At 29.3% G+C, this 26,547-nt stretch overlaps 4 protein-coding genes across 4 annotated transcripts; all 4 read right to left on the bottom strand.

The window, feature by feature from the left end:
- Window positions 1-1,058: 1,058 nt before the first annotated feature.
- On the bottom strand, window positions 1,059-4,921 carry LOC127068473 (zinc finger protein 513-like). The gene is made up of 3 exons (XM_051004730.1): window positions 4,223-4,921; window positions 3,940-4,089; window positions 1,059-2,434 (listed from the first exon to the last, which is right to left on the bottom strand). The coding sequence occupies exons 2-3, from the start codon at window positions 4,055-4,057 to the stop codon at window positions 2,187-2,189; spliced, it is 366 nt and encodes a 121-aa protein (XP_050860687.1). The 5' UTR covers window positions 4,058-4,089; window positions 4,223-4,921; the 3' UTR covers window positions 1,059-2,186.
- Window positions 4,922-5,473: 552 nt separating this feature from the next.
- Window positions 5,474-14,142, bottom strand: LOC127068457 (adult enhancer factor 1-like). Its single transcript, XM_051004704.1, has 2 exons — window positions 14,052-14,142; window positions 5,474-10,949 (listed from the first exon to the last, which is right to left on the bottom strand). The coding sequence occupies exon 2, from the start codon at window positions 10,945-10,947 to the stop codon at window positions 10,270-10,272; it is 678 nt and encodes a 225-aa protein (XP_050860661.1). The 5' UTR covers window positions 10,948-10,949; window positions 14,052-14,142; the 3' UTR covers window positions 5,474-10,269.
- A 7,725-nt stretch (window positions 14,143-21,867) lies between these two features.
- LOC127068471 (J domain-containing protein DDB_G0295729-like) lies at window positions 21,868-23,352 on the bottom strand. The gene is made up of 2 exons (XM_051004728.1): window positions 23,284-23,352; window positions 21,868-23,013 (listed from the first exon to the last, which is right to left on the bottom strand). Exon 2 carries the CDS (start codon window positions 22,949-22,951, stop codon window positions 22,577-22,579), a length of 375 nt encoding a protein of 124 aa, XP_050860685.1. The 5' UTR covers window positions 22,952-23,013; window positions 23,284-23,352; the 3' UTR covers window positions 21,868-22,576.
- A 13-nt stretch (window positions 23,353-23,365) lies between these two features.
- Window positions 23,366-26,497, bottom strand: LOC127068462 (transcription factor hamlet-like). The gene is made up of 2 exons (XM_051004712.1): window positions 26,274-26,497; window positions 23,366-25,764 (listed from the first exon to the last, which is right to left on the bottom strand). The coding sequence occupies exons 1-2, from the start codon at window positions 26,374-26,376 to the stop codon at window positions 25,334-25,336; spliced, it is 534 nt and encodes a 177-aa protein (XP_050860669.1). The 5' UTR covers window positions 26,377-26,497; the 3' UTR covers window positions 23,366-25,333.
- Window positions 26,498-26,547: the final 50 nt, after the last annotated feature.

Genomic DNA, 26,547 nt, shown 5'->3' with positions numbered 1-26,547 from the left:
TATAGGTTGTTCTTTTCACTTTATTGGCAAATTCCGATTTGTCCTTTTCTTTTTTTCTTCCCTTTTTTTTAGGATCGAATAAGATCTTAAAAACTTGGAAATGTTGAATTCAGGTTTTTCAATCGGAAGAAAAGGTTTATATATCTTTCGAATTTGAACGATGTAATAACACGCGCGCACACACATATCCAACTCACACTCACACAGAGAAACACACAGCAGCAGACATACGTAGAAGAATACAGACATACATATATACATACACGCACACGCACAGAAATATAAATCTCTCTGTGATAAATCGTACGATTTCAGAGAGTGTAGTCTTGTGGTTGTGTTGCGTTCCATTATGGTTTTGTCCTGGTTGAATCCGATTTGCGGCTGGGTTCCTATTCACCTTCTTCGTCTGCCTATCATCGAATGTACCTTCATGTGTCTGTGAAGATTGCTCCTTCTTCTCGATTTGTAGATGCAATAGGTGCAAGCAAAGCTCGGTTCCCTACTGCACTCGACGTTCTTGTGAAACTTTAATGATCCAAGCGTGTTATACCCTTTACCGCATGACTCGCAGCTGTAATAAGAACCTGTGAAAATAAAAGGTAGAAAATGGAAAAGATCTATTAGGTTGCAATGCTTTTTCTTCTTCCATTATGCCGATCAAAAAGAAGATAGGTTCCTTCTAAAGAAAAAAAGACAAAAAAAAACAAAAAAAAACAAAAGTAGAAAAACACAAAAATAAAAAAAAACAAGAAGAAAAAAAAATCACAAAATAGAATAATCAGAAAAAAAAAGAAAGATAACACACGACGAAGAACAAGGACGTTTGTTTATTGATTTTCTTTTTTCTCTTTTTTATTTTCACTCATGTATTTATTTATTTATTTATTTATTTATTTATTTTCTGTTTTTTTCGCACACATTGCGTGTGCGACTTCGAAAAAAATTGATTTTTCATTTGTGGTCTACTTGGCTCGTGTATGGGACGTTGTTTTTTTCTCTCTCTACGTTTTATCATTTTGCATGGATTGTGCGGGAAAACGTAGTGGCGTCACCTAAGAAATCAAAAAAAAAAAAAACTGAAAATTGGGACCACAGATGGGAGACGAAGAGGCAGGCAGGGGTTGGAAAGGAGAGTGGTGCATCGAATATGTAAGGATATTTGAACGTTTCAACATTTTTTGTTCCTTTTCTTTTTCTTTAGCGAAAATAAAAAATTATAAAGTAGAAAATGATATATATAGTAATACATGTATATACATGCGTATCCATATACATATATTACAAATTATAGAGATTTCAATGGAATCAATAATGATCAACGATCGATCGGTACGATCTATGAAGTATTAATGTAGAAAATTTATTACAGAAACATTTCGATTACGCATAAAAGTATATTACATTGTAATTAATTCGTAAAACGTTCAAGAAAGGCATATGTATATCGTTTTATTGAACTATGACAAAAATGAAATAGTTTTTAACGATATACAAATGTTATACATATAAATATACACACACATATATATTGTATATATATATATATATATATATATATATATATATGTGTGTAGTATAAGTATTTATATCTATTTATATATTCTTAATGAATTAGAAAAATTTCATTTTTCTATTAAAGACATCACGTTATATATAAATATATATAATTATATTTATATATGACGGATGTTTGTTAATCCAAAAAGATAAGTCCTACTCCCTTCCCTTATCTCCAACTTTCAGTTGATCGATATGAGAATATTATCAACCCTTATTAACTCTAAAAATGTTTATAGACCGAGAAAAAAAATATAATATTAAAAACAAATCCTCTGAATATAAGAACTGAATATAAGATGATGAATAAAACCAAAACAAAAAATAAAGCAAAAGATACAATATAACAACAATTTTAAAAAGCCGAGAACACAAGAAATAAATTCCCCATCCTTTTCTTTCTATCTCTTAATCAGATCTATCTTCTCCACCCTCCTAGAAAAAAAAAGGATAAAAAAAGAAATTTTGACGAGTACTCGTGCGACTCCTTTTTCAAAATTTTTTTCGAAAGGAAGAAAAAGAAAAGAAATGAAGAGAAAAGAAAAGAAAACAAAACAAAAGAAAAGAAAAAAATAGAGAAGAAAAGAAAAGAAAAGAAACAAAATAGCTTAATTTCCCATTTTAATTGCCTAATCGAGCCGATCTCTTCTATGGCGTAGCATATGCCTTTGAAGACTGGTACGTCTAAGGGTTCGGTAGTCGCACCATCCGCAGGTGAATCTTGGCTCTCGATTACACTCGATCCTTTGATGAAATCTCAATGCTCTTAAGGTGCTGTAAGTTCTTGGACACAAGTTGCACGCAAACTCCTTCAGCGTGCCGTTTACCAAGACGCAATGACTTCGTACGATAGCGCGGTATAATGATGATAAGGGAGCTAAAATAGAAAAAAATATAGAGGAGAGTTCTTTCGAGTTAGAGATACGTGCGAGTGAGAGATAGAGATAGAGAGAGAAAGAGAGAGAGAGAAAGAGAGAGAGAAAGAGAGATAGATGGTATATATATATATGTATATATGTAAATAAACAAATAAATAAACAAGTAGATAAATAAATAAATAAATAGATAGATAAAATATAATAGTTCATATAGATATAACAGATAGAGATGAAAAATTTTCCTATTCGTGCTACATTCGTGCTAAGTTTCGTGCTTTGGGGGTAAGTTTGTTGTTTCTTTTTCCTTTTTTATTTATTCCTTTTCTCATTTTTTCCTTCGCTGGGTATTTCTCTTTTTTTTTTTTTTTGATGGACGATAGAGCATTTAAAGTATCCACCTTTCACATGTGTATATATGTGTCTGTGTGTGTGTGTGTGTATGTCTGTGTGCGTCGTGTATATATAAAGAAAAGTGTAGAATATTTTTTATTTATGAAAAAAAGAAATTGTTATAAAATCAGACTCCTCTTCTAATATTCTATAATCCGTGTACGTATCTCTATTTCATACTAATCACGTTTAGGTACGTTTTGTGTGTTTAATTATTACATAATACATATTTTTCCTCTCTTTTCTTTTTTCTTGTTCTTTGAAACAAATGTTGTTCATAGATCGTAGATACCTTTTTTCTTGTTTTCATAGATCTATATATATAAATATCTTTTTTTATATAGAATTCTAGAATTTTTTAAACAAATAATATTAGAAAGATCTATCACGATAAGTTAAATATTATTATAAGTTCTATGATCTTAGGCTAATACTGTGTTGTTCTTAAAGAGAACTCATTGATCCTTTTTTCGATGTTAGAGTGGAATCGAAAAAGAAAAAAAGAAAAAAGAACGAATTTGCGTTATTCGTTGGTACGTAAAAGCATAATTTTTCATACAATAATATATTACAAAATATTCCTAATCAGTTTAGTTTTTCATTATACAATATTACGCACATATACGTAATGGCAATACGAATTCGTAATCGTTAATTTATTCGTTATAAATTATCGATCGATTTCCAATATATCCAAATATATCGGTCCGATCACATTAATTTTCCTAATAAAATCTAATAAAAAAATACAAGACGTGTTTCAAAAGTTCTTAGACATTTTCTTATTTGAAAAAAAGAAAAAAAAAAAAAGACACGTAAAATCGTGACGATAAAGATCACGATCAAACGGGGAATAATTTGTGCGCCTTTTTTTCATGCTCGACGAGTTTGTCGCGTCGATAAAATTTTTTTGGACATATCGTGCAATGGTGTTTAGGTTCCTCCATATGGAGTTTCATGTGGGCCGATAAATTATGTTTATATTTGAACCAGCCCTGACATATTCGACATTGATATTGAGGTTCTTGTCCACATTCGACGCGCAAGTGACGCTTCAGGCAGGACGTTCTCATATAAAACCGATCACAATTTGGACATTTATAGCTCGACTGACCGCGTGCCGTCATCCTAACTGGTTGATAACCACTGGTAGTTCTTTGTTCAACTCCTAACAGGTTGTTTCCTCGAATCGTCATCATTTGTCCTTGACCTTGAATGTATGGAGCGTTCATCGTCGGCTCGTGATAGATCTGGGTCCAGTAACCTGGAATAAAAGCGTCTAGATAAAGTATAAGTCCCGTGAGCCTTTTTTTTTTTAAATCACGAGTATTAATGAATTATTATCGACAATCGATTTATTTATTTCGCACGATTAGAAATTATCTTCAACTTTATACCTTCGTGTTCGTGTTCGTATCAGGCTCGTCTTAATTAATTCGTATTTATTTATTTTCTTTCTGCGATTTTTTTTCCCTTTTTTTTTCTTTTCTTTACTTTTCTTTTCTTTTTTCTTCTCGTTTAAATCAATGTTCTTCTTGATAAAGTATCTATCGATTAAAGGGGTTGAAGTAAGTTCAGACGGAAGAAAGGATTTGGTTTTGTTCGAAAGGATCGTTGAGAGTGTCTATATGGATTTTATATATCGTACATGTTACCGCAGGGAAATAATACCAGCGTTCTTTTTTTTTTCCTTCTTTTTTTTCCTCGGGAAAATTCAACCGACATTTTTCTTCTTTTCGATGATTACAGACACACTGGGATAGGAGAAAAATGGATAGACACCAACAAAAAAAAAAAAAAAGAAAAAATGAGAAAAAACAATTCGAAAGTTTAACCAAAGCGATTAAAGTTTATAGAATTAGTAGAGAAACGTCCGATCTTTTCTAATCCCTAATCATCCCTCACCATCCCTTATTCTCTTTCGTATAAATCAAACTACTTTATAATATTTTCTTCGATCGAAGATTTTTTTGTAAAACTATCCTTGGATTCGGATCGTTGTCGATCGTTCGTTCATCAACGATCGATAGATCGGTCCTTCAGGTGGTTTCAATGACGTCAGTAGTCTTATCCACTTCCAAAGTTGTACGTCAGGAACAAACTGAAATCAAACATTAGTATTGGTCAATAAAAGTTTACACGCTTAAGCGACGACATCGACAAATTTTTGTCATCCTCGAAAAATCTTTTGCAATTTTGTTGTAATTTTTATTGTTGTTGTTATCGTTGTTGTTGTTGTTGTTGTTGTTGTTGTTGTTGTTGTTGTTGTTGTTTTTGTTGTTGTTGTTGTTGTTGTTGTAGTAAGTCGATCCTCTTCTTTTGGATCCTCTTCTTTTTCGATGGGCTTCATTCGATAGTGTCCCATATTTAATCTCGCCGACAATTTCGTTGAACGATCGTAGCTTCGACGAATGAGGTGGCGAATGGGGGAGGAAAGAGGGATGTAAAAAGGGATGTGGTAAGGGAGGGGACGTAAAAACCTTACGTCAGGATCGACTCTTGGTCGGGGTGGGATGAATGAAAAAAAAAAGAAAGAAAGAAAACAGATACACATTTTGTCGATTTCGTGAAAAGATTTTTTTTTTCCTTTTTTTTATCCTTTTTTGTAGTCCTTTTTCTTTTTAAAAAATAACCCGCAACAAAGATTGTTCTTTTTTTTTGTGTTTTTTTTTTCGTTTTTTTTTTTTTTAATCTTTTTCCATATACTTTAATAATATTAATAATATTAATAATAATATTAATTATTGATATAGTCATCTCGCGCGATAGTAGGTTAAATTCGTAGTATTCGCCGTAAAAAAGAAAAGAGAACCTTTCCAAAAGATTGAAGGGAAGAAAAGAAGTTTGAAAAAAACGAAGAAGAAGAAAAAGAAGAAAGACAACGAAGAAAGGAAAAGCGAAGACGAGTTGAATGGTTGGTTGGTTGGTTGGTTGGTTGGTTGGTACTGGGGGGTGGGTGCAGAAAAAAAATAATGATAATAATAACAACAAAAAAAAAGATAAAAAAGAAAAGAGAGACGGAAGGAAGCCCAACGAAGTTCTTTTTCGAACGTAAGAATAAAGAAAGAAAGAAAAAAAAAAAGAAAAAAAAAAGAACAAGGAAACGTTGATTCAAAAAAGAAGGGTTGCTGACGAAGATGAAGAAGGAAGAAGAGGACGGAGAGGGGGAAGGAAAAGAAACGGATACATCGAAAATTTCGAGCTTAGCGTTGATTAGAAAGATTAGAAGATAATACGGGGATACGTTTTGTACGTATTAGAAAAGATGAAAGAGAGAAAAAAATAACGAAAAGACAAAAAATTAAAGTAAAAAAATAAGAAAAAAAAAAAGAAAGAAAGAAAGAATGAAAGAAAGAGAGAACAGTGGCGACAGAGGAGCGGTGTGAGGATTGGTTGAGACAAAGTTAACGAGTATATCCTACGAGTTATTTCGTAGGGCAGGTCGACGCGCGAAAAAATCTTCGCAAATACTGATATCAAAAATACTGACGCGCACCTCAACTGGACGGGCGTCCTTTGACGTCATTAACATCATCATTATCGTCGTTAACGTCATTATCATCATTATCATCATCATCGTCATCGTTATCATCATCATTATCATCATCATTATCATTGTCATTATTATCAGCTTTTTTTCTTTTTCTTCTCTCTCTCTCTCTTTCTCTCTCTCTCTCTCTCTCTTTGTCTTTTACTATATATACACACACATATATATATATAGGTATATGTGTATATATATATATATTCCTCCCAATGTAAATATTTATACATAAAATTCACATATATATAAACGTGTATATATATATACATATATCAAAATGGAAAACACCGTATGTCCTTAGAATGCTAAGAGTATGTCCTTATGTACTTGAAAACGAATAGGTTGATCATTGTAATTAATTCAACTTCTTTTTTTCTCTTATGTCTTATTTTTTTTTTTATATATATATATTTATATATATATATACACATAAGATTCTTGGACATTTTCTTAATTTTAACAATTTTCTCTACTAACGATCGAGCGACGATAATTTTAATCGATGCGACACATAAGACGGAAAAAATTCATCTAAAAATATATATAGACATATATGTGTGTGTGTGTGTATATATATATACATATATATATATTCTTTTTCGTTAGAGTTGATATGTTTCTTGACGATCCAAAAGAATCGATAGAAAGTTCATAGAAAGATCAACCTGTTCGCGTTGATATCAGTCAATTCGACCGATTTTCTTTCTCTTTTTCTTTTTTCTTTTCTTTTTTTTTTCTCTTTTCCACGGATAAATTTTATACGCTTTTTTTTTTCACTTTAGAGGGTAAAATAATCGGATAAAAAATAAAACAAAACGGAGATGCATGGTTTAAGATATCAATGAAGCGCTTAAATGCGTACAATACTAAATGGACGCATTCAAAATGAAAAAAGAAGGAAACAAAGAGATATAATCACTTTCATAAAACTGTGATCGATATAAAAGATTGGAGATCGTGTCTCGGTCTTTAAACTAACGCTCGACGGCGAAAGTATTGGAGAAAAATTAACAGACGTTCAAAAGAAGAAAATGAGACTTATCGAGAGAAAAAAATAAAAAACAAAAAAGGAAAAGGAAAGACTAATAATAAAATATAGTGACACACGTAGAACAATAGAAATCAACCCTAATTGATCTAAATGGTACTCCCTAAATCGGTATGATTGTTGTCAAACGATCCTCCGAGCTATCTATTTGCAATTGGACATTAATATACACAAACATACATGCACGCGCACATATACACAACAGACAAACATACTTTTTAGTTTCTTTATAGAAATGATCTCAAGATAAAAACTTTCTTTTTTTCTTTTATCGAAAAAAAAAGAAAAGATCACGAAATTCTGCCGATTCACGCGAAATATAATTGAAAGAATATTCTTAAAAGAAAACAATCAAAAATTCACCAATCGCGGCGAGCTCTCTTTGTTAATGTTCGATCATGTCACTTATGAAAAACTTCGGAAGATCGGTCAATCATTATTATCATCATTATCATTATTATTGATATTATCATTATTAATTTTGTCACGTGTGAAAAGCTTCGATAGATCGATCAATGATTACTCGTTATCATAATTAACATTATCATCATTATAATAATTATTATTATTAATATTATTATTATTAATATTATTATTATTATTCTTGTTATTATTAATCGTTATTATCATTAATTATATCAATCGTTATTATAATTATTATTATTATAATTATTAATTCTTCTTATTATTATTATTATCATTTATATATCGTTAAGTCTAGGTGCTCTCAGGTAACCAATCTTCGGAGATTGTTTCGCAAATATCATGATTTTTATATACGATTATCAAATTTCATTCTAATGCGCGTTTCTTATCTTCGTCGTTTGCTTTTTTTTTGTTTTTGTCTTTCTCATGAGAATAGCGTTTTTATAAAAACAAGGCACTGTTCTAATACTGTCACATAGTAATAGTAGTAGTAGTAGTAGCAGTAATAGTAGTAATAATTATAGTATGAGAGAGGGTAGGGGGGAGAAACCCTCAAAGAATTTATTCTTTTGGAGAAAAAGACACTTAATAGATATCGAATATCTTCCCCCTCTCTCATGGAATGTCGTTGGTTCTTTCTTTTGCTTTTTTTGTTTCTTTTTTCTTTTTTTACGAACATATATATATATATAAAAATCTTTTGTTTTTTTTCTTTGTTTTTTTTTCTTTCCTTTTTTTTTTCTTAAATCTCTGTGATCTTTGTGAAACAGATCTCACGGTGGCGCGATGATCGTCGTGCGAATTCAAGTTCTCACTCCTTTCGACGAAGAAAAAAATGAAAAAGTTTAAAAAAATACTGTACGAGTGAGTTTACGCGCGAGGGAGAACTTGTCATTGTGTGTGTACGTTTGTATGTACTGTGTTGGAGTTTCTTTTTGTGGGACATTTTTTATTTCTATTTTTTTCGATTTTTTTTTCTTTTTTTCTTTTTTTCTTTAAATAGAAATCATTAATAAATTAAAAGTTTCTTTTTCACACTTAATTAATAATTACTTTATATAATTACACCACCTCCAGGAGAAAAAAGAGCTAGCTTGTTCTCGTCGCGTGTTCTATAGAAACTAAAGTAAAAGTAATAAAAATAAAATTAAAAAAAGAAGGAGCGAGATAGAGAAAAATAGAGAGAAAGAAAGAAAAAGAAAAGAAAAAGGATAGCTCGAATGTATAAATAGTGTATATATATATATACACATTATTATATTCATACATATCGATTCGTCTATTCGAGCTCTAAATTATTATTACAAGAAAAAAGAGAAAAAAACAGAGAAAGAGGAAGAATTCGATATAGAATTAAGTAAATCACCATGATTAAGACTTATGATCAAAAAAAAAAGGAAAAAAAATATATCTATATACATATATATATGCATATAGAATAAGATCCGTACCCGCTTTTGTTATTTACTCTGAACTAAGCAAAATAATCTCTAATCGTGTGTAAGTATTTCGTTTACTAAGCAACTACCCGAGAAAATTTTCTAATATAACGCACGACGATCAGGCCTATCAAGAAAACTTTCATCTAATCGAAAATATCTTATATTAAATTCTATATTATTAACACGTTGGAGGGACTCTTGATGTACTTTTCTTACTTTCTTTCTATCTTTTTCTTTTTTTACTTTTCTTTCGATTGAAATTTAAACGACACGAAATCTCATTAAAATTTCATTGAGAAAGAGAAGACGAAAACGGCAGAAGAAAACAAAAACAGAAGGAGAAAGATTTTGCAAGATAAAAAAAGAAGATAGCGAATCTTTGAAAGGAGAAAACGCGCTTTGCAGTATAATCCTTTTTTTAATGTAAAATTCGACGCCGATGAAGATGACATTAGAAAGAAAAAGAAAAAAAAAAAAAGGAGTAAAAGTTACGTGTGGATTCGTTTGGAGGGAAAGTTGTTGTTCGATTAAAAAAAAGAAAAGAAAGAAAGAAAGGAGAAAAAAGAGAAAAGAAAGAGAGAAGGAGAAAGAAGATTCAACTACGTACAAACAACTAGCATATAAATATATCTAAATGATGAATACCATATAACGATACGTGCATCAATACTTATTCACGATATTAGAAAATAAGAAAACGATGAGAGAACGCGAGAGAAAGAGAGAGAAGAAAGTAAAAGAAAAAAAGGAAAGAGAGAAAAATAAAATAGAACAAAGTAAAAAAAAAAAAAAAAAAGTAAAGGCCCGCGCGTCAAGAGATACATAACATATATTATTACACGTATATAATATCTGTACGTATTATAAGAGAAAAAGAAAAAAAAATCAACCCTTCTTCTTCTTCTTCTTATTCCTCTTTTTTTCCTTTTCTTTTTTTTTAAATATACATATATATATATATATATATATATATATATATATATCCTAAGCACCCTCGTCATATTCGATCTTTGTATGATGGCGTTTATAATGTACCGTCAGATTACCTCTTTGTCTAGCTTTGTAAGGACATACGGGACATTGAAAGGCCGGTGGTTTGCCACCGCATTCGACGGTTTCGTGTCGGCGCATTGTACTCTTCCAACGATAACCTTTGCCGCAAAAACGACAACGGAATTTACGTTGTTGTTCGTGAGTAACGCCCATATAAACTATACTAAGGTCATGCGGTTGCGGTAGTACTTCGAACGAGTCCGGGAATACAACTTCGCGGCTAGTAGTATTATTGTTGCTTGTAGTATGTGAACGAACGTGTCCGTCGTTGCTCGGATAACTGCTGCTCTCTGTTGCCGAACTATGACGACGATAGGTCGTTGTTGTTGTCACTGTTGCTCCTGATCCAGATGGTACCAATCCTGATGCTGCTGATCCCGATGCTGCCGATCCCGATGCTGACGTAGACGCATTGCTGCTTATTGTTGTTGACAGATTGCCGAGTAACGTTCTACCAACGTGATGAACATCGTTCCCACTAGTCGAAGCATCCACGTTGCTCCTCAAAGTTTTCTTTCCGATTCGAATGTGTTGCTGTTGCTGTTGTTGTTGCTGTTGTTGTTGTTGCTTGTTGTAATCCGAGCGTAGAAGGGAGAGCAACGCACCCATTCCTGTAACAGGTCCCAGCGCCAAAGCAGGACGCGAGATGGAAGAATTTTAAGTCGATTAAATTCGATTAGGATAGAGATTTTTAGGAATCGTTTTTGTTTTTTCTTTTCTTTTCTTTTTCTTTTCTCTTTTTGTAAGATTTACGACGGGCATATAATTTTGGTTTTGTCTTTTTTCGTGGTCGGGGCGGGTGATAGGGGTAGGGGCGGGTGATAGCGGGGAATTCATCGAACCGAGAATTAGTTTTCTGTATTTTTTGTTTTGTTTTGTTTTGTTTGGATCGTTCGTTCGTTCGTTTGCTATTTTTTTTTTTTTGGTTTGTCTTTTCTTTTCTACGAGTCTTCGTTCTATTCTTTATTGGATTTTTTTTCTGTTTTTTTTTTTTTTTAAGGGGTTCGTTTCGTTTCAATTTTTTTTTTTTGCTTTTCTTTTCGTTTTTTCTTTTGCTTTTTTTTGGTTTAAAACAGAGGATGTCGGTGAGATTATTATTATTATTATATATGTATGTATGTATATATATATATATAGGTATATATATAAAAAAAAAATATGTACCCGTAACCAACCCAACACACAACGTATCAGCCAATAGCCCCGAGAAGATAAGTGCGCCCAAGGATAATAATAAATAAATAAATAAATAAATAAATAAATAAATAAATAATTAAATAAATAAATAAAACAAATTTTGCCATAAGTGATTCGTATGGTGTAAGATGTGCGCGTGCGTGTTTGTGTTCTCTTGCGTGTGTATATAATATGTGTGATAGTCGAGAAGGAAGAGATATCGAAGAGATTATATTTTTAATATCAATTTTTGATTTTATAAATTATTTTCTCTGCGTTTATCTTTATCGTCATTTCTTTTTTCTTATTCCATTTTTTTTCGTTTCCATTCTCTTCGATCTCTCTCTCCTTCTCTCTTTCTCTCTCTCTCTCTCTCTCTCTCCCTCTTCCTCTCATTTCTTTTTTTTTTTTTTTGATAGGAAAAAATAAAGTAGGTGCTAATTCCCAGTCCTCCGATTGCACAAGAGATACACCGGAATAAAAAAAAATAAATAAATGAATATTAATATTAATAATAAAATAAATCGGAAAGAAATATACATATATAGACATAAGTATGTGTATAGTTAAAAAAAAAAAAAAGAACTATATAGATATGCAAGATACACAATGCGGAAAAAAATAAAATTAGAATGAAAGAGAATGAATTTGAACGAACTAAAATAAAAATAAAATAAAATAAAATCGAAATAATAATAATAATAATAATAATAATAATAATAATAGTAATAATAGTAATAATAATAATAATAATAGTAATTGGCGACAATAAAAAAAAAAGAAGAAAAAAAAATGGAAAAAAAGAAAATTATTTTTCAACTTATACGGATCAAAGGCAGGATATTGTTAAGTATACACTATGAGTCTCCAAAACGTGATGCTTTACAAGCGATTATATAAAACAATTTACATAATATTATTTATAATAGGGGAGCTCTGTAAAAGGTATTAATATGCACGTGATATACATTGCGTCCAGTTTTTTCTTATTTTTTTTTTTTTTTTCTTACGTATGTATCTATGTATGTACACTGCGAGAGCCTCTAATCGCTCATATCCCATATTTTCTAATATATCGCAGTTATAATCAATCTCTCTCTCTCTCTCTCTCTCTCTCTCTCTCTCTCTCTCTCTCTCTCTCTCTCTCTCTCTCTCTCTCTCTCTCTCTCATATTTTTATTCAACAAATATTTCAAATCTGTCTTTTTTTGTCTAATATATATATCGATCGATATTGTATATATATATATATATATATATATATGTCACACTCCTTCTTTTATATCCCATGTACGGCGACCATGTGTTTATGCAAACTGCTCTTTTGTATCATTCTTCTTTGGCATATCGGACAGATGAATTGTTTCTCTTTGCCGCACTCGTACTGAATGTGCCGATTCAAGGAGCTCTTGTTCTTATAACTTCGATCGCAGTGACGACAAGGGAATGGTTTCTTCGTAATTGGTGGTAGGAAGAACATGCAGTGACCTGAAACAAAAAGTTTCAGAAAAGTTTTTAGTCACTGTTCTCGAAAAACACCTCTACGTTCGTTTTCCTATCTGTCGAATAGATTATTTTGGCTTGCTTTATGCGTTTTGTTTGTTTTTTTATCTTCTTCTTTTCTTTCTTTTTTCTCTCTTTGCCTTTTCTTTTTCTCTTTTGCACTTTTCGATTTTTTTTCTTTTTTCTCGATTCTTTTTTTTTTTTTTTTTTCTCTAATGAAAGTTCGACGCACTAGGAAGGATTCTAACGTGTTAGCGATAGTAGTGTTGTGACACCTAGAAAAAATAAAAAAAATATATGAGATTAGTGTAATAATTATGATGATGCTAACAATAATAATAATAATAATAATAATAATAATAATAATAATAATAATAATAATAATAATAATAATAATAATAATAATAATAATAATAATAATAATAATAATAATAATAATAATAATAATAACAAGAATAATAATAATGATGATGGTCAAATAATGCAAGTTTCTTGTTCAAACAGCTAATCCAGTTAGATTCCTGATAACAAATCAGTCGCTTTCATTGATTCCCTTTAACGTTGAAAGAATGATTATAAGAATAATCATTAACTCGTTTTAATCGTCATTAACTAATCGACGAAAAAATTACGAAATATAAAAGAAAAAATTTTGTATTTGTTAAACGTGATTAAATCTTGTTATACACACGTGTCGTTTGTTTGAAGAACAAAGAATAAGAAAAATAAGAAGAAGAAGGGAAAAAAGAGAAAGAACGAAAGAAAGAAGAATATTTCAAGTGACAATTGTGTTGCGAATGATGTGAAATTGGGATGAAAAGTTGATTTAACAAAAAGAGAGACAGAGATTGAGATAGTGAGAGAGAGATAGATAGATAGATAGATAGATAGAGAAAGAAATAGACAGATAAAGAGTGATATAAAAAAAAGAGAGAGAGAGAGAGAGAAAAACGTAATGTATTATTTGTTTGTTTTATAAAGCATCCCATGGTGTATTTGTCTGATGAATTCCCCATTTCCAGACGTTAATAGTACCGGCCAACACTCAGGATTCTCTCGTATGTGTCGATGCAATGATTTCTTCCACTTGTATGACTTCGAACAGGCCAGACAGATGTTGTTGTCCTCTGGAAAAAAACAAAGAATTCGTTCGTTCGATTCGTAAGAGATCGAAAGGAGACACCCGTTATAAATGAACATTTAAAAGTACAAAAAAGATTATATATATATATATATATATAGAAAGAGAGAAAGACAGACAGAGCGACAGATAGATAAAGAAAAAGAGAGAGAGAGAGAAAGAGAGAGAAAGAGAGAGAAAGAGAACACTTCACTGCTTTAACATTTTTCGACATTTTTGTTTCTTTTTTTTCTTTTTTTTTTTCTTTTCATTAATGATCTCATTAACCGTGTGGTTGAACAATTATTAATAATACTCTCTCTAGACGATACTAAAGACACTAACGATTGCACTCGTCTTAAAGGACAGTAGAATGTATACAAAAACGCACACCAAATTTTACAATTAATTGTGAACTTTGTCTTTGGTAGATCCCCTAATTAATCCACACCCATAATACAAGTAATTGATAATGCGACATTAAATAATCGAATTGAAAGACTAAACGTAAAAATAATAAGAATAATATTATTAACAATAATACTAAGAATAATAATACTAATAATAATACTAATAATAATTATAATAAGAATAATAATAAGAATAATGATAATAGTAATAATAATGAAGAAAAAAAAGAAAAAAAAAAGATCGTCGGTCGGCTAAAAAATTCCTTCGTTTTCATTTAAATAATATATTTTGTCGAAGGATTTATGATGTATAATAAATAAATATATACATACATATATATATATGTATGTATGTATATATATATGTATATAAAAAAAAATAAATAAACGAGATGGTCACGTGCGGCTTTTCATTTTCTATAATACAATATTATACAAAGTTGAAAATGTTTTTAGAGGTGAAAAAGATGGATTATCAAAATATTAACAATAATTCGTTATTGTTCGTACATTCTTTTTTTTCAGTTTCTTCTTTTTTAAATAAAAATGCAAAGAGGCAATGGAACCCCCCACCCCTCAAAAAAAAAAGAAAATTTCCAGTGGATTGAGATTTAAACGAAAAATTAAATAAAAAAAAGAGAAAGCAAAAAAAGAAATAAGAAAAAAAAGCGAAAAAAGAAGAACTTATTTATATCGATTAAAGTGTTTCTTTCGCATGTGTTTCAACAGGTTGCAACGAAGTTTCGTTCTCTTTGGACAATAGGGACATTGGTGTTTAGGTGCCTGGCCACATTCCTCTCTAACGTGTCGAGTTAGAGAACTGTAATACATGTATAGGTTTCCGCAGGTTTTACAGGTGTGCATCCTAAGGCCAGACGAAAAATCTGCAAAACAAAAAATCAACGAAAGACTTTTGTTAATTAAAAAACAATCACGATTAATTTGATAATTTAAACCTTTTTCTGTTTAAAATTTTTTTCTTTTTCTTTTCTTAGTTTTTTATTCTGGTTCATGAAGATTCGGTGGATCATAAAAAAAGAGATCCATTTATTTATTTCTCTCTCTCACTCTCTCTCTCTCTCTCTCTCTCTCTCTCTTTTTCTCAGTTTGTCTGTCTACTTAAATAATTTTTAAACAAACATCTCGCTGATATCTCCAATGAATTATAGAAGAACTTTTTTATTTACATAAAATCGTAAATATATTTTCAACGATACGATTAGCAAAACTTGAGTGATAACGAACGGACCTAAAAGAAATTATCAATTTCATGAACCAATTCTAAAATAGGGGAGAGGACGATTTAGTTGTTAATTAATTCATTCATTAATTTTTAGCTTTATCCTTTGAAAGCAGGGATATGTTGAAAAGAAAAGGATTTTAATTCTGAAAGAAAAATGGAAAAAAGATAGATAATAGTAGGATAAAAGAAAAATAAAAAGATACTCCCCAATATTTCTGATTCGATGTCGCACATGCATTCGGTTAATAATAATAATAATAATAATAGTAATAATAATAATAATAATAAATTAATAATAATAAATGATAATAATAATATGATAATAATAAATTGATAATAATAATGATAATAATAATAATAACAACATTAATAGTAATCATAATAGTAATAATATAATAATAAGAGTAATATATAGAGTAATAGTAAAATAAAATAGTAATGAAACATATTAATAATAATATTAATATTAACAACAACAAAAACAACAATAATGATAATAATAATAATAATTCAAACTTTTCGCGAATATTTTCATCAGTCTCGGTTTGATTTTTCATTCAATATTTATTTATTATTTCATTCTACGATTATTTTGAAAAATACAACATCGGCGCACGCTGATTATTAATTATCATACAAAAACAACGTAATTCTATTTCGTCGTTTAAAATATTCCTCACAAAAGTGTTTATCACGAATTGATATTATAAAATAGAGCACACAGCTTATAAGTCTAATCAAAGAATAAAAAAAATAAGAGAGAAATAAATAAATCAATTAATTGATACAGAAAATAAATCTGTCGAGCCTAATTGGACAATAAAGAAATTAAAAGAGAATTAATAAAGCCCACTTTTTTCTCTTTGTTCTTATCATTTCTTTTTATCGAACACACACACACACACACACCTGACTATGATGAGCCTAATCAGGGAGAAAAAACATTTCTTTGAACATCACAAGCATATCAATCATTCCTTTTTTTTTCTTTTTTCTTTCTTATCATTTTTTATCGAATACACCCAACGTGTCGATGATTAAAGAAAGAAAAAAAGAAAATAAATAAAAATAAAAATAAAATATAGATTGCTAAAATGCTCGGCTTCTCTTCTTTTTCTTGATGTTTCTTGCCGTTTTCTTCACTTATATTTTTACGATGTTAATGCGGAGAAAAATAAAAAAGAAAAAGGGAAGAGCAAAATTTTCTTGAATCCTATATTCGATAGTTAAAGATAAAATCTCCTTTCTTCGTACGATTTAACATGTTAAATTTCATTGGCATGATTATGTTCTACAGCAACAGATGATCCTGCTGCATTCCTCTCGACATGTCGATTCAAGGCCATTTCAGATTTATTTGTACACTCGTAGCACCTATGGTAACCTGGAAAATAAATGATAACTTATTGGAAGCGTACGGTATTATTATTGATTAGGTCTGCCTCGACATTTCTATTATTTTTCATTCAGAAATAAAGACGATCGAGAAGTGATTAATCTCTTAAAAATATTCTGCCACCTCTCTCTCTCTCTTTCTCTCTCTCTCTCTAATTTTTCTCTTTCTCTTTTTAATTTTATCAGAGATCACGGTCTTTTCTATCTTTCTTTATTTCTTCCTTTTCTTTTCTTTCCTTTCCTTTTTTTTCTTTTCTTTTCTTTTCTTTTTTGAAACTCTGTAATCGTGATCTACGTCTTTGTCTCTCTTTTTTATTTTTTTTTTTTTAATACATATAAATCGTATTTTCATATTCTCATCGATATTTTTTCTTTTTCTTTCCTTTTTTCTTTCTCGTTTGTTTTTGCATGGATAGTTAACTCCGAAAAAAATAAAGAAAACATTTAAAAAAGCAAGGAAAAACATCAGAGAAAGGAAGACGTAATAAGGACGAAAAAAGAAAGTTAAGATGTTGGAAAGGTGGTAGAATTTCTTTTCGATCGTTTTTTTCTTTCTTCTTTTCTTTCTTTTTTCTTTTTCTCTTCTTTCTTTGAATCAAATCTAATGAATAAAAATCACTCACGTATTTCGAAGAGACACTCCACAAATACAGAGAGAGTTCTCACTTTCACTACTGATACTTTATTGTGGTAGTATTATGAAAATACATACATTTATAAATACTACAGATTGTGTTATGTTCATCCGTGCAGTCCATCACGTTACTAAAGTACGTGAAAAATCAATGATTTTAATTCGCGCGTGGGTGTATGTGTGTGTGTGTGTGTACGTGTATATTTTCTTGTACTTAAATCTAATATCGAGAGAAAAAAAAACAAAGTGTGAAATCAGTCGGCTATTTTGCTCGAAAACACGATCGATGAACACGAAAAAGTTAAAAAAAAAAGGTAAAACAAAAAAATAATCGACACGAGACCGAAACAAACGAGAAAATAAAAGAAATACTTCCCTCTAACTACTCACGCAGTAAAAGGTAAAACGAAACAAGCTGATATCGATTATTTATCGATTAAAACTCGAGGCTACGGAAGGAGATATTTATTGTACGATCTTAAAAATTAAAAAAGAAAAAAGGAAGAAGAGGATTAAATTAAATAAAATATGAAAGCTGAGGGGAGGAAAAATGAACAGGCGAAGAAAAGAAAAAAATAAAAAGAACAAAGAAAAGGAAATAAATAAATAAAAATAAAATTGCAACGAGAGAAGGAAAGGAGCGAGAAAAAAGAATAACACAAATTCTTTCATTGAAAATTAATTATGCTAATCGTTCAGTTTAGCATATTTCGACCAGTAATAATACGATCGGTCCTTGCGATTAAAAAAAAAAAAAATAAAATAAAATAAAAATCCTTCCCTTTTGGAGGAAGAAAGAGAATAAATAGTGAAGGGGAAAATATTTAAAAAAAAAAAAGAAAGAAAGAAAGAAAAAAAAGAACAAAAAGAAAAAAAGGCGCTTATGTGTCGCGAGCCAGAGGATCGTCGACGTTATACGTATCTAAAGGATATTTTTTGTTTATTATTTTCTTTTTAATTTTTTTTTTTACTTTTTAATTTTTTTTTTTAATACCTATATATATATCTATTTGTATATTTTTATATATATATTTTTCTATATTTTTTTTTGCTTTCATTAGGAACTATCAAACATTACGACGACACGTCACATTCGTGTGATCAACGCAAGAAATTATATGTATATAGAGAACCAACTTCGAAAGGAGCTCCTTTGAAAACTCTTTCTACTTACTATATACGATTTGGCAGGTTTGATTTGACGATGCGAACTTGAAAAGAAAAGAGAAAAGAAAAAAGAAAAAAAAAAGAAAGAGAAAGAAAAAGAAAAAGAGAAAAGGAAATGAATGAGAAAATTAATGTTGGACCACTGAGCTCCACTCAGCTCGTATTTATCACGTAAATGAGTGATAACGAGTGATAACTATTATCTCGAATTTATCGACAAGTATCGAAAGCACGGATTGAAAATTACGCGCAGGGATGATGAACCAAACTAACAAAAAGTTCTTCAAGAGATTTTAAAATATCAATCTTTATACTTTATCGCGACATTTATACGAATTAACTTTTCTTTTATTGATTTATTTATTTTTCTTTCTTTCTTTCTTTCTTTTTTTTTCTTACTTTAGAATCTCTTCATTATCATCTAGGAACTTTTGTCCCGTGATATCGATACTTATCTATATAATACATTAATCGATTATCGATCAAAAGTCAAGGGGGAAAAAAATAAATAAAAAAAAAAAAGATAAAAAAAGAAATAAAAAATAAAGAAGGAATAAAACAAAAAAGAAAAAACGAAAGGAACACGAGTGAAAATGTTGGAAAGGACATGACATTCGACACGAAATAATAATCGTCTTTCTCTCTCTCTCTCTTTTTCACGCGCGCGCGTATGTTCGTGTATATATTTCGAGTGTATACGTGTATACGTGTACATGTGTGTATATGTATGCGTGCGTGCGTGCGTGCGTGCGTACTTGCTTGCACGTTTGTTCTTTCTTTTCATTTTTTTTTTTTTTTTAAGGCAAATTCACTTGGATCCTTCTTCGTTCGATATCGAATATATTCGATATTATGATATCTCAGGTGTTCGGTGAGGTTCGCTTGAAATGTTGTTCGGCTTGATGAGCATGTAGGATGAAGGCCTTGAACGCGGCGAACGGGCACAACGGACACTTGAACTGCGGTGGCTCGCATTTGTGTTTCAAATAGTTGCTCCACATCTTGTAGAACTTGCTGCACATCGTACAGGTGTAACCAAGAACTTGATCCCCCATGTACATCTTCCGGTAAGCTGGAACCAAAACGATTCAGATTAGTCGATAAACGATTATTTCTAAATTTAGAACAGACATTTTTCTATAATTGTTTGTTTGTTTGTTTGTTTGTTTGTTTGTTCGTTTGTTCGTTTGTTCGATGATGAACACCTGTGAAACACGCTCCTCTCACTTAGCTTCTTTTTTATTCTTATTTATTTTTTTTATTTATTCTTTTATTTACTCGTCGATTTTTCTTTATTTCTTCCTTTTTTTCTCACGTATATTTTTAAATACTAAGGGATAAAAAGAAAAGCACGTGTCGTATAAATCAAGAGACCTTCTTCTGTTTATTATTTATTATTAATATTTATTATTATTATTATTATTATTATTATTATTATTATTATTATTATTATTATTATTATCATTATCATTATCATTATTATTATTATTACTATATTTTTTCTTTTTAATCTACGTTGCTATGATATACTTTTTTTTCCATTCTCTCTTTTTTTGTTTTTTTTTTGGAATGAATCCATTTTGGTTTAAAGTTCGTCGACTTTCGAGTTACTTTTTTTCTTCTCCTTCTTTTACCTTTTTTTTCTGTAAGAAATTATTTTGGAATTCTTACTCCGAAAATAAAGGGGAGGAAGGATGAAGGGTAATAAAAGGGAATACGTATCTTGAAATACGCGACTATGTGAACGTAATTCGAGGAACTGAAAGAAGAAAGCAAGACAATAATATCGTAAAATAGAAAATATTATTATAAAGTCCGATTGTTGTATTAACCCTTCTGGAATATTTATAATTGTAATATTTATTTATCAATTGATCACACGTGCCTTAATAGATCATACCAATGAAACGATACTTTTACAAGAATTAAGAAGTATCGATATATAGGGTGGGAGGGATAAAAAAAAGAAAGGAGAAATTGCAAGCTTTTCAGAGTTGTGTCTGATTAATATAAAAAAGAAAAAAAAAAGAGAAGAATATTTCTCATATTTTGCAGAGGTATCATCTTGTCGAAGTAATGCAATTTGTATTTTATTCTATTAGAATATTTCTTTTTTGATTTCTTCCTTCTTTTGCCATACGTCTTGTCGTTTATCTGAAAAAGAAAGAAAACGTTGGATTGGTCAGTATAAGGATTTCAAAAAAAAATTTGTCCTTTTCTGAATGTTCGATAGAAAATCACTTTTGTCCTTTCTTCTTATCTAAAACAAATATTATATCAAATATACATATATATTTTAATATTATGTATTATATAATATATAAAAATAACAATAATATATGTGTATGTATATACATATACATACATACATACATACATACATATATATATATATATATATATATATATATATATATAATTATGTATCAAAAATTAACTATAAAATAAACTATACTAAACATTATTTTTAATTAGATAAGGCTTAATAATAAATAAAAGTATATATACATATGTCCAGAGAAATTATTCAATAATTACTTTCTATGTAATTAATTGCTATAATCGCTTTACGTTATCACGTGAGATAAGATCTAAAAAAAAAAAAAGATATCATTTCTTTTATTGGTAAATACACATAAAATATATATAAAATAAAATGTTCGCTAAGAACGTATGTTTCATGATATATTTTACAATAAAATATCGAAAGTTTTATATACAATCATATACATAAGATTTTTCATTGTATATCAAAGAAAGAAAAAAAAAATTCTTTTATATAATATTCATATCTAAATGTTTAATTCGATTTTATATTTTCTTTCTTTTCTTTCTTTTATTTTTTAATTTTTTTAATTAAACACTAGCCTCCTTTCATATATATATATATATATATATATATATTATATTTCATATAATAACATAAGAATATAAATTACAATTATGTATGCAACGTGATTCATTAAAAAATGATGTCGATATCGATATCGATTCGTTCATCTTCTCAAGAATAATTTAATCTAGATATTTGTTTAATTCTGTTTAGGCAATGACAAAATGATTCTAATTGCTTTAATAGTATAAAAAAATAAAATAAAAGATGATCGAGTGATATCCCTTCGAAAAGAAGGCATTATAATAAAGACATCTAACATTTTAATAACAACAACAACAACAATAATAATAATAATAATAATAATAACATATAAAATCTTTGTAAGTAATTATTAAACAATAGTAATAATTAATTTTTAACAATAAGAACAATAATAACGTATTCGAAACTACTTGCCAAAATTTATTTAAACAAAAAGAAAATCACCCAGTATATTATATAAATTATAACAAAAAAAGAGATAGATAGATAGAAAGAAAGGGTTAAGCATTAACAGTCCAGCAAAAATCGAACGAAGTTCTTGTCATACAATTTTTATCTCAATTTTGGTCGTTTATAATTAGTAAAAAAAAAATATTTTTGTAAATTAAAGATAGAGAGGAGAATGAAAGGAAGGGAAAATAAATAAAAGGAAAGCAAAGAACAGCAACAGAAAGAGAAAAAGGAAAAAAAAATAAAAGATAAAAAGAAAAATCTTAGATTTTGTTTCTAGTCTCATTGAAATGATTCCAATTAAATGGATCATCCTGTATAAAATTAATGTGATGCTTCTTCTTATGATTTTCTATGCACCATTTGTGAGGACTCTTATAAGGACACGAGTCGCATGCTAGTTTCGGTTTGGCATTAATACATTCGAATTTTCTATGCCTCCATAATGATCTATAAACGGCATAAGACTTTCTACAATCGGGACACGTAAATATTCTCTCTCGTAAATCATTCCTCTTATCACCATATAATTGTTGTTGTTCTTGTTGTTGCTGCTGCTGCTGTTGCTGTTGTTGTTGTTGCTGTTCATACGGTTGATCAGACTGATGATCGTTGGTGTAATGTTGTTGATTGTTCATCAAATAAATCCCATTGCTCGTATCGTAACCATAGATGTTCTTGACCGGCCATGACGACGGTACTGAAACAGTAAAATCAATTTTTGTTAAAAAGATTTTCCTTCTCTTTTCATAATTGTTATTTTTTATTTCATTTTAATTAAATTATTTATTATTAATTTTTTGTCAATATCAAAGAAATATTTAAAGAAATATAATCGATCTGTATGTATGTATTTATGTATGTATCGATGTATATATGAATGTATACATGTATGTATGCATATATGTATGTATGTATTATGTATTTGTGTACGTATTTATGTATACTTTAAAATACATAATACGTTTACTTTAATCGTTGTATCGTTTAAGACTTATCGATATCTTGTGTAGTCCCCTCCTTGTTCTTTCATTCGTCGAAATATCCTGAAACAAAACTTTAAATCACATGACATCCACATACACACGCGCGCGCACACACACACACACACAAATATACACACATATATATATGTATGTATGTATGTATATATATATATTAATTTTTAGTTAGGAAATTTATTAACAATAGATTTTGAAAACGTTCAAGGATAATATGTGTTTACGTATATACATAAAAAGGAGACAGATAAGGAAAGAGAGAGAAAAAAGAGAGAAAGAGAAAAAGAGAGAGAGAGAGAGAGAGAGAGAGAGAGAGAGAAAGAGAAAGAAAAAGAAAAAGAGAAAGATGGTTTTCCTTACACATTTGTTGATAAACGATTCGTGTTTATTAAAAACTGAATAAATCTAAGTATGCTTGGCTTAAATAAAACAGACAATCAATTAAATTGGACTCATGTCCGAATATTGCAAATAATATTATAAAAAGATTTGTTTTCTTTTTCGTATGCGTTAAATTACACATACACGCATACACAGACACACACACGCACACATACATACATACACATATATATATATATATAGTTTTGTTTATTTATTTTTTCTTTTGTTGGATCATCATTTAATTTATTACAATAACTTAATTAATAAACTTTCGTCTATATATATATATATACATACACACGCATACACACATATGCGGCATTTAAATTCTTCTCCAAGCATATATTGAAATATTATTTCTTTCTTTCATATAATAATATATATATCATTTATTATATATTTTCTAAAGTGTATAATCTCGAGTACTTAACAAAGTAAGTATATCGATCAACAATAATTTTCTAATCGCATAATCACGATGAATGAAATATTAAAGATTTGTTTGAGAAGATCGATTAATTGATTTTGCCAAGCAAGGAATGTTTTATGCGAAAGCTGTGTGCAGGATGTTCTAATTAATCGTAACGTTTTTAATTGTTCATTAATTATAATAACATAGAATTGTGATAATGAATTGATTTCGTAGATTTCATTGATATAAATTAATTAATTTCCAAGAGGAAAAGAAGAAAGAAAAAAAAAAGAGAAAGGAATATAAAGAAAGAAAAAGAAAAAAGAAAAATAAAAGAAAAATGTTCTAAGTAATTAGAATAATGTTACATCCTGTACATTGTCAAACGTATATTTTTAATTAATTAAAAATACGCGTTTTCTTATCGGTAATTATCATTACGCGATTACTATTCGTTATAATTATAATTAATACTTATTTCGTTTTATAGAAAAATGGTGTCGTTCACCAGGTACATCGTTAAGAACGATAAACAGGCAGCATATACACGCGTATATAAGAGAAAAAAAAAGAAGAAAAAAAATGTTAATTAATCTAATACCGAATATACAACTGGATACACTGAAATTAGAAGTAATTCTTTAAATATTCAACACTATAAAAGTGTTTACAGGAAAAAAAATATATATATATATATCGTCCATTTCGATCAAATAAAATATCATACATTTAAATCGAACGATTTCGACTGGTCTTCGATAATTCTCAATAAAATTTTTCTATCCATCTTATCACTCGAAATAAAATAAAATAAAAAAAAAAGAGAAGAAGAAGAATAAAAATAAAATCGTTCGTAGCTCATAGCCATTGTAGAACGCTAGATCGTTCGTTTCATCATGAAAGCTCGTCGAAAGTTTGCTCGAATTTTCGAAGAAAAGAAAAAAAAAAGAAAGAAAAAGGAAAACGAAACAAACGAAGAAGAAGAGAGAGTATAGAAAAGTGTGTTTTAATCGTTGAAAAAAAGATTTCTTCGAAATCTAATTTCAGTTTCCTTCGTTCGTCCCATTCCATTCTCCCAAAAAAAAAAAAGAGAATAAAAATAAAAAAGCGAGAAAAAGAACAAGAGTAAGAAGAAGAAGAAGAAGAAGAAAAATAAGATTCAGAAAAAGAATAAAAAGAAAATAACAAAAAAAAGAAAAAATAAAAAAAAGACGTTTCGTAATTCATAGCTGTTGCAGATCATTCGATTTACGATGAAACGTATTCATGTGTCTTCTAACGCAGAAGGAATAATTGCTCGAAAAATTGCATAAGTCGCAACGGAATTTAGAATTGCCGGTGTCGTGAACATTTCTAACGTGCCTTTCCATGTTCGCTTTGTACATGCTCGTATATTGACAAAATCCACAAACGAAATGCGAATTACGTGGATTCATCTTGCAGCCGACTTGTATGTGTCTTTTTAAAAGACCCCTCAACGGGAAGACTTTCTCGCAAAAGTTGCATATGTGTTTGTTCACGTTACACTTGTAGACTGTATTAATCTTCTCCGTATTATCTTGATCCATGTTAGATTCGATTAGATCGGGTACACATTTAGGTAGGTTAACATCGTGTTTGTTACTCTTCCAATAGCCACGTATGTTCCAGGTTCCTGAAACAGAACAACGAAAAGAACTATGAAGAGAAAGTTCGACGAATAGAGAGATTCGTTCTTCGAATACGGATCAAAATGATGATTTTCTATTTTTTTTTTCTTTTTTTAACCTTCTCTCTCTTTCTCTCTCTCTCTCTTCTTTTTTTTCGTATGTATGTATGTATGTGTATATATATATATATATATATATATATATATATATATATGTACATGTATATATATTTTTATATATATATATATATAAGTTAATTGTAAATTACAGAAAGTTCATTTCGGAGATCGAAGGTAATGGATTCGGATACGGGAAATACATATGTGTAATATAAGAGAATTTAATCTTGATGTGTAAGAATAAAATAAATGGAAAAAAAGGGAAAATAGAGAAAAACAAGAAACGAGCAAAAAATAAAAAAAGAAGTAAGTAAATAAAACCAAAAAAAAAAAATTGGAAATTGTGTGAACTAAAAAAAGTCTTTTATATAGGTATGTAGGTATACTATAATTACTTATGCAGGTATGTTTCGGTAGATCAACCATAAGTTGTAATCCTTTCTCGTAGATTGGTATAACCGAAATAATAACAATAATAATAATAATTATTATAATCATAATAATAATATAATAACATAATAAAATATTAATAATAATGATAATAATAATTTCGAACAATTAACAAAGCCCATTCCCCAAAGGGTACGTCTGGTCATACTATTGCGAGTATGTTATCAATAATACAAATGTCTAACGAGTAATTATAATAGATTTTTTTTTAGAAAAATT

The sequence above is a fragment of the Vespula vulgaris genome, chromosome 13 (genome assembly GCF_905475345.1).
Source record: "Vespula vulgaris chromosome 13, iyVesVulg1.1, whole genome shotgun sequence".
Classification (NCBI taxonomy): domain Eukaryota; kingdom Metazoa; phylum Arthropoda; class Insecta; order Hymenoptera; family Vespidae; genus Vespula; species Vespula vulgaris.
Note: the sequence above shows the minus strand (reverse complement) of the source record. Positions and strands in the feature narration are given on the sequence as shown.

Coding starts and splice junctions, on each gene's coding strand:
- LOC127068473 (XM_051004730.1), bottom strand. CDS start 4,057: ATGAACGCTCCATACATTCAAGGTCAAGGACAAATGATGACGATTCGA. Junction 2,435..3,939: donor AGTTAGGATGACGGCACGCG/GTCAGTCGAGCT, acceptor TTTCTATTTTAG/CTCCCTTATCATCATTATAC.
- LOC127068457 (XM_051004704.1), bottom strand. CDS start 10,947: ATGGGTGCGTTGCTCTCCCTTCTACGCTCGGATTACAACAAGCAACAA.
- LOC127068471 (XM_051004728.1), bottom strand. CDS start 22,951: ATGAACAATCAACAACATTACACCAACGATCATCAGTCTGATCAACCG.
- LOC127068462 (XM_051004712.1), bottom strand. CDS start 26,376: ATGATTATAATAATTATTATTATTATTGTTATTATTTCGGTTATACCA. Junction 25,765..26,273: donor ACCGAAACATACCTGCATAA/GTAATTATAGTA, acceptor GTTCTGTTTCAG/GAACCTGGAACATACGTGGC.